This window comes from Phasianus colchicus, chromosome Z (genome assembly GCF_987193195.1).
Source record: "Phasianus colchicus chromosome Z, bPhaCol1.hap1.1, whole genome shotgun sequence".
In the NCBI taxonomy this organism is placed as follows: domain Eukaryota; kingdom Metazoa; phylum Chordata; class Aves; order Galliformes; family Phasianidae; genus Phasianus; species Phasianus colchicus.
In genome coordinates this window covers 49,142,968-49,161,320 of record NC_143476.1, presented here as the reverse complement: position 1 = coordinate 49,161,320, position 18,353 = coordinate 49,142,968, and the positions used below count along the sequence as shown (strand labels likewise).

The following is an 18,353-nucleotide window of genomic DNA, read 5'->3' as shown; positions in this document are numbered from 1 at the left end:
CCTTTTAATCTGTTCAAAAGCCTGCTGCTACTCTGGGCCCCATGTAAACTCATTCTTCATTTGCATCACCTGATAAAGAGGGCGTATAATGAGGCTATAGTTTGGAACATGCATTCTCCAAAAACCCACTACACCCAGAAAAGACTGTGTCTCTCTCTTGCTAGTGGGTGGAGACATAGCAGTGATTTTGTCAATCACATCTACTGGAATGTGACGATGGCCATCTTGCCACTTTATACCTAGGAACTGAATCTCTTGGGCAGGTCCTTCCACTTTGCTTCGCTTAATAGCAAAACCAGCTTGCAGAAGAATTTGGATTATTCATTCTCCTTTTGTGAACACTTCTTCTGCTGTATTGCCCCACACAATGATATCATCAATGTATTGCAGGTGCTTAGGAGCACTGCCCTGTTCCAATGCAGTTTGGATCAACCCATGGCAAATGGTTGGGCTGTGTTTCTACCCCTGGGGCAAACGTTTCCAAGTATACTGAACGCCCCTCCAGGTGAAAGCAAACTGTGGCTTACATTCTGCGGCCAAAGGAATGGAAAATAGGCTTTAGCAATGTCAGTCGTGGCATACCATTTGGCTGCTTTAACTCCATTTCATACTGGAATTCTAACATGTTTGGCACAGCAGCACTCAGTGGGTGTATGACTTCATTCAGGCCACGGTAGTCCACCATCAGCTTCCATTCTCCTCTAGCTTTATGCACTGGCCATATGGGGCTGTTAAAAGGTGAGTGAGACTTGCTGATCACTCCCTGACATTCTAGTTGATGAATTAACTTATGAATGGGGAGAAACGAATCCATATTCGTGCGGTACTGCTGTCTGTGCACTGTGTTTTTGTAGCAGTCTCTACCTGCTGCTCTTTCACTAGTAGCAACCCCACTACATGGGGATGGATCTTCTGACAGACCAGGCAAAACAGACAGCTGCTAATGCTGTCTGTGTCTACAGCAGCTATTCCAAAGGCCCATCTATATCTCTTAGAATCCTTGAAATACCCACTTCTGAGGTAATCGATACCTAGTATACTTGGAGATCCTGGACCAGTCACAATAGGAAGTTTGCCAGTCTTTACCAGTGAGGCTTATTTCAGCACCAACAGTCAATTCTTGAGAGCCCCCAGTCACTCCAGAAATATGGATTGATTCTGTCCCTTCATGACTTGAGGGCATCAGAGTGCACTGTGCACTGATATCTACCAGTGCCTTATATTTCTGTGGTTCTGATGTGCCTGGCCATCAAATCCACACAGTCCAATAAACTCTATTATCCCCTCTCCCGCCCAACTGAGTGCAGGGCCCCTCTATTCATTACCTGTGGTAACTGGAGCAACTGCACTGATTATTGATCTGTTTTGTAATTCTCTTACCCATGCTCATAGTACAGGAGGAGCTTGGTCATGCCACTTCCTCATGTCTTCTCTATGGTGATGTAGATAACATCAATTCACGATGTAGTATTCTTTACCGGAGCTGGAAAGTGTTTGCCTCTAACAGTTGAGATTTTTTGATGGTGCACGTGAGAAGGAGGGTTCATCATCTTTAATTAGTTGGATTTGCATTAGTTTGATCAGCTCTTTCATTAGATCTCTTTTGATTACCCTGATCTTCATCAAGTGTTTCTGATACTACTACAAGTTTGTCGTGATTAATCAATAGAGACACTTGCCCTTGCATTTCATTCAGTTGGTCCATGCTTGTGAGATGGCGGAAATAGAAGCGTGAATTGGGGAGAGCTGCTGTTCATAGTTTTGGACCGTAAGAATCAATTCAAAAACTAAGGGTCTTCTCCGTTGGTCCTTGTATCTGTCAAATGTTGCTGCTAGTGTACAGGCATATCTTTCTGGTGCTGTTGTTGTGAGTTTCTGCTATATATCAGGCATTGTCCTCACTCTCTCAGGGTCGTGGTCTTGGAGTGGAAATACTGGATACCCTTTCAACTGTATCCCACTATTTCATCACAGACTTCGAGCCGTCTTTGAAGGGATACCTTTCCTTCATGGCTATTAACACTTGTTCCCAGAGAGTGGCAGCCTCATCCAAACATCTGCTAATCCCTCTGTCAATAGCTGGATCTCTGGCAATGCCTCCTAGTTGGCGAGCTTCATTTACCATCTAGAGACAAGCTACTGGTCCCACCAGCAAACTAACCAGGAAACAAGAGTTTCATTTGGGCACCGTGTAAACCCCTTTCTTGAGCCTTGGATTTCAGTCATCTTCGGAGGCCGATGAGTAGTAATAGAGACTTCCTCTTCATTACCCTCTTCTGTCTCTTAGTTTTTTCTTTTGCCTTCCCTGATGATGGTGGTTCTGAGGAGGGTCCATTGCCTGGATCTTCCTCTACGTCCTCCTCCATCTTCTTTTTTCCATTTTAGATGCAAGAACACTCACTTCCATTTCTTGCCTTCCACAGAGGCAACTGACATTGTTACTGGTGTCTCCTGTGATTGACCAGATTTGACTTGGAGATTTTCCCCTTTGGCTTGAATCTCAGCTCGGAAACTATCTCTCTCCAGAATAGTATTATATAGGGCATGGTAAGAACAAGCCAAACTCCAAATAAGTTCTGGCTCCTTAGATCTATGTAAGCCGCACCATGCCTGACTCAAATACCGGCTTAGTTTCTCAGAATCCCACAGGTGTTCAAGAGTGAAATCCCATGACATTGTGGGTCCCCACGCTTCTAAGATTTTCCTAAACCTCTCCATATTCCCTGCCAGTCAGCATTTTCTGGTTTTGGATGAAACTCCTTACACATATCACGAATGTATAGTAATACATTCAGGGAGATTGATAACATGCACAGGGGTATGCCCACAAACATGAACGTTAACTCAGTTTTTGAAAAACGTGTGACAAACTGAGAAGAAAGCCTGGAAACTGGTCTGAACATTGTGTTGTTTGTAAAATTAGCTATTCCATTTGGGATGTAGTTTGTAAAATTAGCTATTGTATGTGTCAAAATTCACATTGCATATAAGTACCATGCAGGCATCTCAATCAGTGCCCTTATTTGGTTATATATGAACACAATTCCACAACAAGAAATCATAACATGGATAATTGGCCAATAAGTCACGAGGAACATGATGGCATTTAATCTCTTACACAGCACTCCCAGAATAGTGAGCTCATCGCTGGTAGCTGTTAAAAAGGGATTAATGAATGGAAGCTGACCAGAGGAGGAAAAATAAAAAAATGAAAAAGCACTGCCCAGACTAATCAGTGCTAAAAGTTTACAAATATCCCAGAATACTGGCAGTACTCATGTGCTTTCAAGGTCAAGATTCTCAGCACAGAAACCTGAACTACTGATAAAGTTCCCTAACGAAGCTCTCTGAGAGCAGAGAGAGAAATTCATTCTAAAAGCTAAAAGGCAGCTTATGCCTGCATCCTCCACCAAAAAACTGTTAACTGGATTAATTTATGCCCGTGATAGTGGGGCTGTAGGCCCCTGGCTCCTACAGACCCCATAAAGTTTTTTTGTCCTCCCACAAATCAATTGCCGTAATACAAGCAAGAATAATTTACATTTTATTTGTTATAGTGTAGTCTCTTTTGCCTTACAATATCAACCCTCAGTCTGGTTGTTATGCCCAAAGATTTGCTCAAGCAAATGAGGAGATGCCAAATACTTTGCTCAGGACTGATAACACTGCCTTGATGACAGAGATAATAACCACCAATGAATACTTCATGAATAGCAAACAGTCCAAGAATCCCTTGATCACTAATCCTCAAAACAAGACCACACGTGACCCCCCAGTTCCTTCTAAATACCATGAAGCTTGAGTGACTTGAAGTACACTGTGCGGAACAACAGTTGTATGTGACTTACTGAGATGTCTATCCCTTATGAGAAAGTACAGTGTTGAAGAAAGCTCCAGAGAGCAATGAATTGAGCATACGAAGAGTCTGTTCCATGATTGTTCTCCAAGCAACACAGCCTGAAACCTTAGATTGCTGGTGATACCAGAGGATCTTGATATACTAACTCCAAGAGATATAGCATGGAAGGTGGAGTGGAGTGCAAATACTGCAGATACATTCTATACTCTGGAACTGATAAACTGCATAGCTGTCACAGTCAGCAGTTTTTCACTTTCTGTCACACCAATTGCAATAAATATATATGTGTGTGTGTGTGTGTGTGACCAGAGTTACTCAAACTCTACCGGAAAGTAAGAAAATGCTATAAAAATAGCTTAGGAGGGGAGAAATTTGAAGCACAATACTACTTACAGAAAAGTCAGGAGAACATTGCTGACTCAGCATTGCTGAATCAGGTGACGCGCTGATCTGAATGCCCCCAAATGGACACTAGTTGGGTAAGATTCAAATACTGAGTTATGCCAAATATTTTCCTGGAAAACTTAGAAGCCTCTGTGGAGTTGTTCCATAATTTAAAATGTTTGTCATCAGCTGCATTATTCGCATTTTGGTACTTGCACATGCTTTGGAGACAGTGTATTTATCACTGACAATCCAAAAGCACTACTCACTAGCCCATCCAAAAGTGTGATATAAGTGTGATCAAGCTCTTTAAGGATGGCCATGTTTGCTCATTCAAACACAACTAGATCAAAGAAGCATGATTTTATTGGTCCATCCATAATTTTGACGGCTTAGTGTATTGAACATGACTGCACAAAAAGCACTGAACTGGGCATCACTCCAAATCTAAGCCCAGCCACTCCAAAATCCTCTGATATTTGAAGATAAGCTGAAGCACAGGGGAGTTCATTTTCTGTCAAATTTCTTGACCCTTTAACACAACAATGGCATTAGTTATTTCTTGAATGTTTATTAAAGATTATAAGATAATGAAAGGTTCTGACTGAAGAATGATCCTAAGTTGGAACAGTGGGTTCTGATAGGGAACATAACTGGATTGCTATATGACTAGAAGCAGGGGCTGCATGACAATTTTAAGGAAAGTAGTATTTGCAGCCAGAGCTGCTTATCTTGTTTTGATAGGGAATTGACCTTGACAGTTATCTTGTTTTGCAGACTGTTAAGCTTGCATGCAGCCAGGTGTTCTACCTGGGCTCTGCATCATGTGCTGGCCATGGAGATGCATTGTACAAGTAGAAAAAATCCTGCAGACCCTAGAGAGATTAAAAGCAGGAGGTGGGCTGTAGTAGATTGGTGGGGAAAAGTGCACAATGAAGCAGGGGAAGCCCTGCTGATTCCACTTATTGAATCCAGTGCCAGCATGTTCCTTTTATCCTGCATAGCATTTCATCCATCTCTCAAGGGTTAGTAGGTAATATTTCTTAGGCAGTTTCCGCTTGCCGATTCTCTGAGATATACTGTCTCTCAGATTCAAACATACCCTGATCAACTCATATCCTTTTAAAACTTAGAATCTGTTTAGAACAATGAACGGGTTTGGTGGGGGGAATAGTGAGCCTTCCCATTTTAAAGTGTGGCATGGCATAGCTATGTGAGAGGGACAGGATGCTAGCAGAGGTCCTCAACCTGCTGCCCTGAGAAGTACTGGCAACACTAGCAGCACATACAAAAACCTTTTAAGATGAGGCAGTGACTGCTGGTGCAATACGAGAAGGCAACAAGGAAACTCAAGTGAAATACTTAAAAGGAATTAAGTAGTTATCCTCTAAAAACCTGACAAGAACAGCTGCCCAGATGAAGGGCCTCTATATCAATGCATGCAGCTTGGGAAACAAACAGGAAAAGCTGGAAGCCACTGTGCTACTAGAAAACCATGATAGTACTGCTGTCAGCAAAACCTGGTGGGATAATTCCCATGACTGTAGTGTGGCTATCAATGGCTGCAAGCTGTTCAGAAGGAATAGGTGAGGAATGAGGGAAGGGAAGTGTTGCTATTTACATCAGGGAAGGAATAGAATAATACTGCAAATACTACTTTCCTTAAAATTGTCATGCAGCCCCTGCTTCTAGTCATATAGCAATCCAGTTATGTTCCCTATCAGAACCCACTGTTCCAACTCAGGATCATTCTTCAGTCAGAACCTTTCATTATCTTATAATCTTTAGCTGTCCCTAAAGAATAGTCATGAGCAAGTTAAAAGCCTGTGGGTGACAGAGGCAGCAAAGGAAGCCTTGTGATCAATAGCTACTACAGGCCACATGATCAAGCAGAGCCTGTTAATGAAGCCTTCTATCTCCAGCTACAGGAGGTATCATCATTGCAAACACTGGTCCTGCTGGGGTACTTCAACCACCCAGACATCTGCTAGAAAAGTAGCATGTCAAGCTGAAAGCAAGCCAAGATGTTCCTGCAATGCACTGAGGTTAACATCCTAAATGAAGTAATAGACAGCCCAACCAGGGAGAACACGGTACTGGAACTGTTGCTCACCAGTGCAAATTACCTGATTTGTGACATTAGGATTGGAGGTTGAGTGGGCTGTAGTGACCATGCTAAGATTGAATTCACTCTCCTGAGGGATATGAGACAGGCAAAAGTAAAATTAGTATGCCAAATTTTAGGAAAGCTAACTTTCAGCTCTTCAGGGGGTTAGTCAACACAAGTGCCTGGGAAACTGTTCTCAGGGGCAAGGGTGCAGAGCAGAGCTCATAGATCTATTATAGATCTAGATCTACTATTGAGGCCCTGGAGCTTCAGAGGCTCAGAGAAGGGCAATGAAGTTGATGAGGACTCTGGAGCACAAGCTTTATGAGGAGCACCTGAAGGAGCTGGGATTGTTCAGTCTGGAGAAGAGAAGGCTCAGGGATGACCTTATTGCTCTCTACAACTACCTGAAGGGAGGTTGTGATGAGGTGGGGGTCAGCCTCTTCTCTCATGTAAATAGCAATAGGACTAGAGGGAATAACCACAAGTTGTGCCAGGGGAGATTCAGGTTGGACATTAGGAAACAGTTCTTTTCCAAGAGCAGTCAAGCACTGGAATGGGCTGCCCAGGGTGGTGGTGAAGTCACCATTCCTGGAGGTGTTCAAGAAACATTTAGATGTTGTACTGAGGGAGATGGTTTAGTGGGAAATACTGGTGATAGATGGATGGTTGAACTGGATAATCTTAGAATTCTTTTCCAACCTTGGTGATACTATGATTCTATGATTTTTAAGGAAGAGCTCTCTTTCCTCAGGCGTAGGAAGTCAGGAAAAGAAGGCAAGAGACTGGCATGGCTGAACCAGAATCCCTGGTCAAACTAAAGAGCTCAAGATCCCTAAAATCCAAATCCTTTACAGAGGAAGTTGGGAATATGTGCAGCCATACAATTCACTATTTATAAAATTTTATTACATATCATCATAATTGTAAATGTTAGAAATAAATTACTTTCATATCAACTCAGAAGATTGAGAAAATGCTGGCATACATATATGTGTATGTGTACAAAACTTTCCATTTTCTCGTCAGCTAAGATTAAGTGAAATAGAAAATAAACCTTAAAATATAAGCCTACTAACATATACAGACAAAAACTTCATTTTTCATTAAAAATGTCAAAAGATTTACTTTTAAAAGTAAGTGTTATTACAAACTAAGGAAACAATCTATGAGAAGAAACCTAGTAACTGTAATGCAATTAGTTTTTTTCAGTAATATCTTTAATGATTAAGGGATTTTAAATGCTAAATGAAATCTATATGAAAGATAAACTTACTGATGTAAGATAGCAAGTAAGGCACACACTTATGTCATCAGTAAACTGTCAGTGAGAATGCTAAGATCAATAACATTGCAAAATTGCTGTAACTTCTTTTAGATCAGTTCCTATCATGTAGAGAAGTGAAGACTAATCACATTCAGCAACCAAAGAGGTGAGAGAGATTAATCTCAGAAAGCAAACTGATAATAAATTATTTTGCAGGCAGTAGGAAGAAAAAAAAATATATGGATATGTGATACAGCTCAAGCTAACAAAGACAGCAAACCATTGTTAACACTGACCAAAGATTTTATATAACTAGATCACATACAAATGCTTAGGCAAGTCCTCTTTGCATCTCAGTTGCAAAAATCTTAAAGTGGGTAAAAAAAATTATAAAAGAAAGAGATATGGAATAATCATGAGGCAGAATAAATTTGGGATTAACAAAGACACTACATCACTTCTATCTAGAAGTGTCCCTGGATTCATTCAAGGCCAGGCTGGATGTGGCTCTGGGCAGGCTGGTTTAGTGGTTGGTGGCCCTGCACATGGCAGAGGGGTTGAAACTAGATCTTGGAGGTTTTTTTCAACCCAGGACATTCTGTGATTCTATGATTCCATGATAAGTATAATTAAAGTTACATATCCACATCTGAAGAATTGTTTAACAAGTCCCAGTGATGACTGGAGCTTCAGAATCAAAAATTAAAATAAGCCAAAAGGTGGCAAAGGAAATTCAAAACGAAATTCTGTAAAGAAAAGAAAAGAAAAAAAAAAAAAAAAAACAGCTGTAAAATTGTAGAGAAAATATGTACTCAGGTGTAGAAAGAGTGAGTGCAAAATACAAATATTTATATGCATTGAAGTATTCTGAAGTACTAATAGCATCACAGCTCTCTCAGAGAATCATAGAATCATAGAATCCTAGAATGGCTTGGGTTGGAAGGGACCTCAAGGATCCTCAAGTTTAAATCTCCTTCATGATTGTCACTAGATCAAATAGTAGACCAAATTGCCCAGGGTCCCATCAATCATGCTTTGAATACCCCCAGGGATGAGACATCCACAGCATTACTGAAAAATCTGTTCCAGCACCTCACTACTGTCTCAGTGAAAAACTTCTCCGTGACATCTAATTTAAATCTTCCTTCCTTTAGTTTAAAATCATTCCCGACCTGTCCATCACTACACACCCTTGTAAAAAATTGATTGATGTCCTGCTTGTAATCTCCCTTTAAATACTGGAAGGCTGTAATGAGGTCACCTTGCAGCCATCTTTGCTCCAGAATGAACAAGCCCAACTCCTGTAGCCTGTCTTCACAGTAGATGCGCTTCTGTCCTCTGATAATCTTCATGGTTCTCCTCTGGACCCCTCCAAGAGCACAAAATCTTTCCTGTTCTGGGGGCCCCAGACCTGGATGCATTACAGATGGGGCCTCAGGTGAGCAGAGTAAAGGAGGGATAATCACATCTCTTACCCTGCTGGCCACTTCTCTTCTGACGCAGCCCAACATATTGGTCATCTTCCAGACTGCAAGCACTGCTGGCTCATGTTAAACTTTTCATCTATCAGGACTTCTAAGTCCTTCTCAGCAGGGCTACTTTCAAGGAGTTCTTCTCCCAGTCTGTAAACATGCCTAGGATGTATATGTATGTATGCGCATGTGTAATAATGTCTATGTATACATATATATACACATATGTGTATGTATATACATATGTATATTATATTTATACATAATATATGTTTTTACAAAGCACAGTAGCAGTCAAGGGAAATTACTTCCTCTGATAAGAAATCTTGCAGTAGGGCAATGACTTAATCAAAAAGAAGAGAGAAACAGGTATACACAATAGGTTTAAAATGTGGGATGTTCTTGCCTGAAATTAATTTGGGTACTTCTTCTAAGAAAAGTTAACATAAACACACAATGATCAGAGAAAAATCTGCAAAACAAAGAAAGATTTAAAATTTTCATTCAAAGACCACATTTATGCATTGGTTTAGAACAGAGGAAAATCTAGGAGCAGAATTCCTAAGTAAAGATGCCTATAAAAGATCAGTGGAGAATCCCTGAAATTGGTGGTTTATGCCCTTGAATTATTCGTCACTGCCTGTAAGTCATATCTCCAATCTGCACTGTAGTCATTAAAGTAATAACACTTTTTATTAAATTTGCACAAATGGAATGGTCTACTTTTCCTCTCCTATTGCAATGTCTGCAATAGCATTTAGCAGTTTAAGGAACTTTGTTTGCTGTTTTACTGACACAATGACCATGTCAATGTTCACAGTAAAATTATTTCAAAAATGCCTTCACTGAAGAGATCAAGAGTTCCACCTCTCAGATTTCTTTTATCAGTGTATCTGAGGATGGGTAAAAACAATATTGTCGTAGCATTTGTTCATTAAATTAGGAAGATTCTTTTTCTTTTCTCACTCTACACAGGCATATGGATTAGAAACTTTTATTTTTCCTTATGAAAACATAATCTGAGGCAGAAGTATAAAGTGAAGTAAAATCCAAAATGAAGTATAATTATGCAACAAGTAAGCCACTGCATAATTTAATTATATCATAGATGAGGTTTGACAATACAGTAACAGGAACATCTAGAATTAAAAGTCAAAATTCAAATGCATAAAGTGAAATACATTTTAACGTAATATTTAATTGTAGCAAAAAAAAAAACATTAAAGCCTGAAGTCTTGTAAAATTCAAAAAAATGAATCAGCTCTTTGTTTGGATAGAAGAATAGAAGAATGACAGGATGAAATCAGAGTACAAAGAAACTAATATTATTCCAATAAGACAGTCTGTAGACACTGGGATTCAAAGAATGATATAACCATAGTCAAAAGAAATAATTTAATGTTCTACTTCTGTTTTGGACATTGTCTATCTGCTATTAAGAATCTTCAATTCTCATTAAACTTAGCATTAATGGGATGTGATGGACATAGTCGCACTTATAAATTATTAACTACAAAGATAATAGGTGAAAAAAATGCTATTGGTAAAAAATATCAAGATCAGAATCTAGATTTGGAATTGGGAATAAAAATTACACTTACATGAAATGGTTCTTTCCGCATATCTTTATATATATATATATATATTTTTTTTTTTCAATGAAAAAGCAAGTTTCATATGCAATCAATACAGTCAATATTTTAGGAAAGCAATTTATCATACACAGAAGGAAAAAAGGAGATTTTGCAGTAATACTCTGGTCTTCAGAATACATTCTTGAGTCATATAATGGAGTAATGTTAAAGCTAGATTTTTTTCAAGTTTGCTTTTCAGTGCTCATTATCTTGTCAAAAGCTAGAATTTTTCATGCATCTAATTGTTTCAAAATTTTCCTTGTAGTTCTTAATATTCCACTGCCTTGCTTGATACACATCTCCAATAATTTTATGTCTTCTGGAGAAATCTAATTCTCATTATTGAAGTAACATACCCAAATGCTTTCTTCTTGACGATATTGTTTCCAGTTTCGTCCACTATCACTGAACATTAGAAGGTAGTTTGTTACCCAGTCAGAGCTCCCATAACCACCTTGAGTAGCAACAGCGGTTATCTCAGTTCTGTCACCAAGGTCAATCTGAAGCCATTGATATTTGTTAGACACAAGTGGAGACCAACCACCAGCACCTAAAAAAGAACAAAAAATATTGGAATTTACAAATTTCTAATTAAAAAAAAAAAAAAATGTATTTGCTTCAAAAATTCCTTGGGTAATACCTAGCAACTCTTGTAAAAAGTGATATAGAGTACTTAATGTATGTAACCATTTATAAATATTAAAATTCAATGTGAATTTACTCCTTTTTGTCACTTAGAAATTAAATTTTATAGTGAGTCAACAAAGTAATTCTTATTCAATTAGACAAAGCTCTTCAAGGGAAAATCTTAGAAATTATTATTTTATCTATTACTGTTTAACTGGAGACCATAATTCTCTCTGGACTATGTGAACTCTTAAAGTCACTTCTAAACTGAATGATTCTGCACAGTGCTGTTCCATGAGACTTGGGTGTATACGTCCATATATGAAGAAATAAAGCACAGTTTATTCATTTACATTTGCCTCATAAAGTGGGTAGAAAATTTGTATGAAAACCATTTGTCAATATGCGGTCTACCCATGCAGTTCCAGTCAGGAGAAACATAAGCTTGTGAAGATTAAGCTTAACCCAAAACACATAGCTAATTTAAAAAAAAATAGAGAGAAAAGAAAACAAAGCAAAACAAAACAAAACAAAACAACAACAACAAAAAAAAACCCCACACCTTATCTGCTTAATTCTCTTTTCCTTAGCTTGCTCTGTTTACTCAGATCACAAGATACATGTGGAGCTACTTGAACTTGTCCAGGGAGGGAACATGAGGAGGATTAAAAGACTAGAGCACACTGCCCATGAAGGAGTTGAGTTTATTCAGCCTGAGGAAGAGAAGGTTTCAAAATCTTCTTGCAAAAGAAGGGGCTCATAAAACAGATGGAGAACAATTTTTTTGCACTATCTGATAATGATAGGGAGAACAGTTTTAAGCTAAAGGAAAGGAGAATTAATTAAGATATTAGAAGGAAATTGTTTCCTCAGAGGGTGGTGAGGCTCTGGAACAAGCTGCTTAAAGAAGCTATGTAGTTCAAGGACAGTTTGGATGGGGCCCTAGGCACCCTGATCTGGTAACCCTGCTTATAGGCAGAGAGTTTAAAGCTAGATGATCTTTAAGGTCCTTTCCAGCTTAATTAATTCTATGATTCTATGATCTATGATCTATGAGGCTAACTCCTGACTAAAGTCAGATAAAATAGCCCAAGGGCAGGACACAAACAAGTGAAATACAAAATGTGAGAAAATAAAAATAAGAATTTTAAAAATTTATTTTGCAAATTTTGTCAAATACTCAGACATGATTAGCACCTTCTAGGTTTTATTAAAGTATGGGGTGACAGCAAATGGGAAAAAATCTGTTTCATACTCATAGATTTGGATTTAACATTTACCCTCTCTTGAAAAAATACAGAAAATGTTGAAAAAATACAGACAACACAGAACAACCAATATATATATAGTTTCCATAACACTCAATAAAGACTGTATTCAGAAAAAAAGAGCAATCCAATCTTATGCTTCTGTGGAATCTGTGATCCTTAACATTTTGTAAATAAAACATCACATGATTTAATTTTATTCCAAGGTTTTGAGTAAAGATTTCAACATTATCTTAAGGGAAAAAAAAATACTAAATTTGTTGGAAATTGTATAGGTGTTCACAAGCCACAAAAAATGAGGTTAAGTCTACTAATGACAGTAAGTCAAAAGTGTTTAGAAAAATACATAACAGTGCATATACGTAATTATTAATTTTCCCACACATTCATACACTAATTAAAATTCAACAGAGTCCTAATTTAAACCTAAGGGTGAAATTTAAAGATGTCTTAGAGTTTTTTGAATTCTTTTAAAATTTCTTCAAATAAATTAGGATTTTGAATTTCATATCAATATTTTGAGATATTTTACTTTAAGCTTTTATTTTCTGTACAATATTTTCATACTATCTTCATCTTCATAAACCTTTTCTTTTCTTTTTCTTTTTTTTCTTTTTTTTTTTTTTTTTTTTTTTTTTTTTTTTTTTTTGTCATGGAAACCATAGACAAACAGGGATTTGAAATTTCATTTCATCATAATTAGTGAATTGGCAGTTTCCAAAAACTGATGTTGTCAAAATTCAGTTTCTAACAAGTTGTACATTCTGACACAGATTACTTTTTTCCAAACATAAAATTGACAACAAGAATCACTCTGAGATCATTAAGCAAAGAAAAGAACAATTACATAGGATAAGTATTCCATTTAAATAAGAAAAATGTAATTCTAATACACCACCCTTGATGTTCATGTAAATGCATAGATTTTTTTACATCTGTTTTTATAAGATTGGTGAGAAGACAAAATTTAATCATTGGTTAAACTGACATGGTCACAATTACTTTACGTTTACAAATTCACTAATAATTTGTATGTTCTACCTTATTACAGAAGAATTTCTCTAAAATTTCTTCAAGCAGAAATTTTAAGAATAGAAGTGATAAATCTCTTTTCTGGATTTATTTTCTGCATCTAAACTGTTGTGATACAACCATCACTACCTCATCTCCGTATTCACTCTGCTTCATTATTCAGTGACTTGCAAAATAGTCTGAAATCATCAGACATTTAAGAAAACTTCATGAATATCTAGGTCTGGAGTTTAAATAAGGAACTTCATGGCCACAAATCAAGTGGTCTATATCCATAGCATATATGAAATCAGTGGCACATATCATGCAAGATCAACCTTACTTTCCATGAAAAATCCTCACTTTATGCACTAACACTTTTAAATGTATCATTGTTCTGTGGAGTGGTAATATTCAAGACAGCAAGGAGCTGTATTATAAAAAGAAGTACTCAGGCAAATTGTGCTGAGAATGTAATTTCTAGGGTTCATCTGCAAATACATTTTCAATTGGAGACTCTAGCATATTATTCAGAATGAAGTGATGCAGAAAGTTAGAAAACAAACAAACAAATAAAAAAAGTTCACAAAAAGCCATATCTCTGCTACTGCAGGACTATCTGCTACCAGATGAGGGAGGTAATTTTTCCTTTATTTTTTTTCCAGTTTTTGCAAGACAAGCCATCATGTAGCCTATATCTCCTAATCATATTGCCCAGTATTCCACTGATAGAAGAGAAGGAAGCATCAGATGCCTTATGACATGATATCTGCCTGCTGACAGACTCTCCTGGACCTGCTTTGTCACTGCACCTGCTTGCTGCCTAAGGCCTGCCACTCTGCTGCTGCTCTCCCCTGGGCTTTTGCTCTCATATAGTCCTTGGAACATTGGAACGGTGTGCTACTGGACCTTGGTGGTGACTATCCCTGCTTTATGTAATTCTTATTACTTTCCTGTCTTTCGTATCTCCTGCTTTCCCTTCCCCATCACCTAATTTGTAATTGTCCCCTTCCCAATCTCCCTGATTAATTAGGATTTGTAATAAACTTGTTGGACCAACATTTGAACCATTGTTTCTTAATCTCACATTGGGTATACATATATATAGGAACTTCCTCTCCCTCCTATAAATTGAAGTGAGACAACCTCCCACCAGAACAGGTTGCCCAAATTCCTATCCAGTCTGGCCTTGAATGTTTCCAGGGAGGGAGCATCCACAGCCTCACTGGGCAACCTGTTCCAGTGTCTCACCATCCTCATGGAAAAGAATTTCTTCCTAATATCTACCCTCAAGATACCCTCTTCCAGTTTAAAAATATTTCCCCTCATTCTGCTGCTACCTACCCTTATAAAAAGTTCCTCCCCAGCTTTTCTGTAGGTCCCCTTCTGGTACTGGAAGACTGCTATAAAGTCTCCTCAGAGCCTTCTCCAGGCTGAAGAGCCCCAACTCTCTCAGCCTGTTCTTATAGGGGAGGTGCTCCAGCCCTCTGATAATCTTGGTGGCCCTCCTTTTGACCTATTCCAATAACTATACGTCTCTCTTGTTTGGAGGGCTCCAGAACTAAATGCAGTACTCAAGATGGGGCCTCATGAGAACAGAGTAGAGAAGTAGAATTACCTCCCTTGACCTGCTGGTCACAATTTTCTTGATGCAACTGAGGATATTTTGCACTTTGAACATTCATTGCTTTTAATTTTCCTATAACATTAAGATTCAAGTCATATAAATGACAGTACAGTGGTATTTCCTCACTCTCTTCTCCCAAGTAATGAACAATGCTTTTCTTCAGAAATCATGCCAAGAAATGTTATTCATTAGAGTGATATATTTACAGTTTGGTGAACTCAGGTAATTCTCTTAGACAGTGTTTAATGAGATTATAGCCCTATAATTTGATTCTTGGATAAAGACACTAACTTCACTGGAGACACTTTCTTCATTCAGATTGCCTGCATTTCGAGAAGATTTTTATTCTTATGCACTTCAGATACATTTTAAGTAGTATGAAATTATTTTGTTTGCTTCTGGAGGTGAAATATATCCTGGCTTCCCCTGTGAGCACTGATATAAATACGTAATAATAATAAATGAACATTAGTTCCTTATCCTGTCTTCTTCCTGTTAAGGATGTGTTTTAAGGACATGAATTTTGATATTTCCTTAGCCTGCATGTCCTATGATATTGATCTTAGAGAATGTGTAGATTAATTTAAAAAATATTTGTACTCCTCTTTACACAGATATATTTCAATAATTTACTTATATCTGCAGAAATATTGTTAGATTCCCAGCTTAAAAAAAATTGCATAACTCTCTGTAAAACATGATATTTTGTTCTTTGTCGTCTTGATAGAAACTTGAATGCTAAAGTGTAGATACAGCAATGTACTGTAGAATTTTCAGATAGATGCTATTTAACCAATCCATTAGTTCATTTCTCTCTTGTGTTTTAATATTCTAACTATTGCAAAATGAACAATCATGAAATAAATACATACATACATACATACATACATACATACATACATACATACATACATAGATAATGTTTTAAAAACCTTCACTATTTATTTTTAAACTAAAAGGAATTTCTGCTCTTGTGATTCCTGTGTATTTCAGAATTCATTGATTTTCATGTCAGTATTTCACCAGAGAATGTGTAAATAAGTCTTTGTGATTAAGAAGTTTGAACACTTCAAATTAAAAGAGTATAAAGAATATACTCCTTATTCAGTATTTTCTTAGTCATGATGACAGAGTGTTATTTCTGGAAAAGAAATTTAAAAACAAAAAAAAAGATGGGAAAATACAGTTGATCTAGAGAGTTAGAATATCATGATCATCAAATATAACCATATCTGGCCTGATTTATAAGAGCTAGAGTACAACATATTTGTTTTAAAATGCTTAAATTATGTCATAATTATTCCCAGACCAAGATTTACATTATTGCTTCATGTAACGTTGGAGCACAATTTTTATTCATGAAATTCTAGCAAAGAACACATGATAAGAGTAGTTCATTACAGATGTAATTTTGTCAAAACAAAGCTTCTTTTTTCAACTATCTAGATTTCTTTTACCTATTTTATTCAAGAGATATTATGATGGCATTAGCCCTCATTTGTGATTTTCAGAAATATCATTATAATATTTGTGAAATTAAATTAGCCAACCTCAACAGCTAATGGACTCCATTTTTGCATGAGTTTTACAATGACTATTGTGTAAAAAATGCAAAGCTAAGCTTTATTATTTATAAAGTTATATTTAACTTAAAAGCTTTTATCATGTTGAAAACTATGCATTTATGCATATTCAGAACCAATTTTTTCAGAGCATCACAGTTTCTTTCTTTTAATAACAGCCATCATGGAGAGAAGAACTACTGATTATGTTATATAATATATGCAAGTAATAAATAAATAAAAATAGTTGTTGTGTAGAGAAATTTCCATAGATTTCAGAAAAGTTATAAAAAGCTTTGTTGAATAGAGCCATGCAGATTCTGTGTCTACTGTGATTACAACTACTACGATTTCTTTGGAAATGCTATCTTAAAATACTGCAGAGAATATTTTAAAAGAACATGCTCAAAATGTCACAACTTACTAAAATTTGTACTATCTATTCTTCCTTGTAAGACTTAATTTTATAAAGTAACAGTTCTTTAGCTTGTGTCTGATAAATTAGAGGTTAATCTTCTGTCAGGATGAAAACAAATCAGGAATTATCCACTAGTAATTGGAATTTTTAGGAATGAACCTTTGACGGGTTTCCATAGTAAGTGATTTCCCACGTCATGTCACTCACGAATAATTAAAATGCCAATTAATAAACTGTATGTGCTCCACCTAAATTAATGCCTCTCTTTTATTACGTTGTCCAGCAATGTCAGAGGCTGATGTTGGTGATATGAAAGTAGAGGTTAGGCCTTTCTGCTAATATTTTGTTCCGTTTTGTTGCCATATGACAGATGGCAGCAGGAGGGCAGTCTGACAAAATGGCTTCTGACATGGGAGTATGAAGAACACATGTATCACTGAATTTTTCCACGTGGAAAAAAAGTTAATACCTGCTGGCATTAACTGACACTGAACATTTATGGAGACCAAAAAGTGAATTTAAACATGGGTGTTGCTTTCCAGTATTGGCAACAGCGATTGCAGGTCACCTCCACTGTAGCAGATATTTAGGAGAGCTGCACGAAGACTCTTATACAACACTGACAAAAATGCAGAGATGATTGTGGTGACTGTGTTAAAAAAATAGCTTTGTAAATGAGAATTTGCTCTGTCAGTGTTTCTATGCTTTTTTTTTTTCTTTGTGGTTTTCATGGAAATAAGTTAGAGATATTACTTTCATAGCAACTTAGAACATAATGAAATGCAAACAAGAAATGTAAATATAAAGTCATCAGCTATTTTTGCTTCATTTATGTCCATATATATGAAATTGCTAATTTCCCATCACAATCTGTCTGACAGTACTTTCACAGTTCTGTTGTCTAAGTGCAAACATTCATATGGCAGCTTAACTAATATAATGTCCTCACATTGAATTAAAAACTAAGACTGTATATTTATTTTGTATTTCTGAGGGTTTTGATGTCTATCTTGTCTCAAATGTGTTACAGACATATAGGAAAAATCCATTATTGGGTGGCTTCTTAGCATATAACTATGTTTGTTAGTTTTCTGAATGTGTATATATACATGTTGTA

At 36.9% G+C, this 18,353-nt stretch overlaps 1 protein-coding gene across 1 annotated transcript in view; it reads right to left on the bottom strand.

The window, feature by feature from the left end:
* Positions 1-18,353, bottom strand: part of CNTNAP4 (contactin associated protein family member 4) — a 212,732-nt gene that overhangs the window by 114,764 nt on the left and 79,615 nt on the right. Inside the window, exon 3 of the mRNA XM_090131450.1 lies at positions 11,080-11,273. Within this exon, the coding sequence (XP_089987576.1) occupies positions 11,080-11,273 (194 nt within the window). The remainder of the gene's footprint in view (positions 1-11,079; positions 11,274-18,353) is intronic.